Source organism: Pterocles gutturalis, unplaced genomic scaffold, assembly GCF_000699245.1.
Source record: "Pterocles gutturalis isolate BGI_N339 unplaced genomic scaffold, ASM69924v1 scaffold30798, whole genome shotgun sequence".
Taxonomy (NCBI): Eukaryota; Metazoa; Chordata; class Aves; order Pterocliformes; family Pteroclidae; genus Pterocles; species Pterocles gutturalis.
In genome coordinates this window covers 1-707 of record NW_010121416.1, presented here as the reverse complement: position 1 = coordinate 707, position 707 = coordinate 1, and the positions used below count along the sequence as shown (strand labels likewise).

The 707-nt window shown below is 59.8% G+C and overlaps 1 protein-coding gene across 1 annotated transcript in view; it reads right to left on the bottom strand.

Moving 5' to 3' along the window:
• The window catches only part of LOC104464511 (tetra-peptide repeat homeobox protein 1-like), a gene marked incomplete at both ends in the record, with an annotated part of 1,870 nt that extends 1,309 nt beyond the window's left edge, over positions 1-561 (bottom strand). Inside the window, one exon of the mRNA XM_010077242.1 lies at positions 30-561. Coding sequence (XP_010075544.1) covers positions 30-561 — 532 coding nt within the window. The remainder of the gene's footprint in view (positions 1-29) is intronic.
• Positions 562-707: the final 146 nt, after the last annotated feature.

The following is a 707-nucleotide window of genomic DNA, read 5'->3' as shown; positions in this document are numbered from 1 at the left end:
AGGCTCGGGGACAGTCCTGGGGACAGTGCCGGTGACAGGCCCCGTGACAGTCCCGGTGACAGTTCTGGTGACAGGCTCGGGGACAATCTTGGGGACAATCCTGGTGACAATGATGGTGACAGGCCCAGGGACAGTCCCGGTGACAGGCTCAGGGAAAGTTCTGGTGACAATCTCGGTGACAATCCTGGGGATGGGCTTGGGGACAATCCCGGTGACAGTCCCAGGGACAATCCTGGTGACAGTTCTGGTGACAGTTCTGGTGACAGTCTTGGGGACAATCCCAGTCCCGGGGCTGGTCCCAGTGACAGTCCCAGTGCTGGTGACACTCCCAGTAACAGTCGTGGTGACAGTTCTGGTGACAATCCCAGTGACAGTCCCAGTCCCGGGGACAATCCCAGTGACAGTCTGGGTGACAGTCCCAGTGACAGCGTCGGTCCTGGTGACAGTCCCAGTCCTGGTGACAAACTTGGGGACAGGCTCAGGGACAGTCCTGGGGACAATCCCAGGGACAGGCTCTGGGACGATCCTGGTGACAATCCTGGTGACAGTCCTGGTGACAGGCTGGGGGACAGGCTCAGGGACAATCCTGGTGACAATCCCAGTGACAATCCCAGGGACAGGCTCAGGGACAGTTCTGGTGACAGTTCTGGTGACAGACTTGGGGACAATCCCAGTCCTGGGGCTGGTCCCAGTGACAGTCCCAGTGC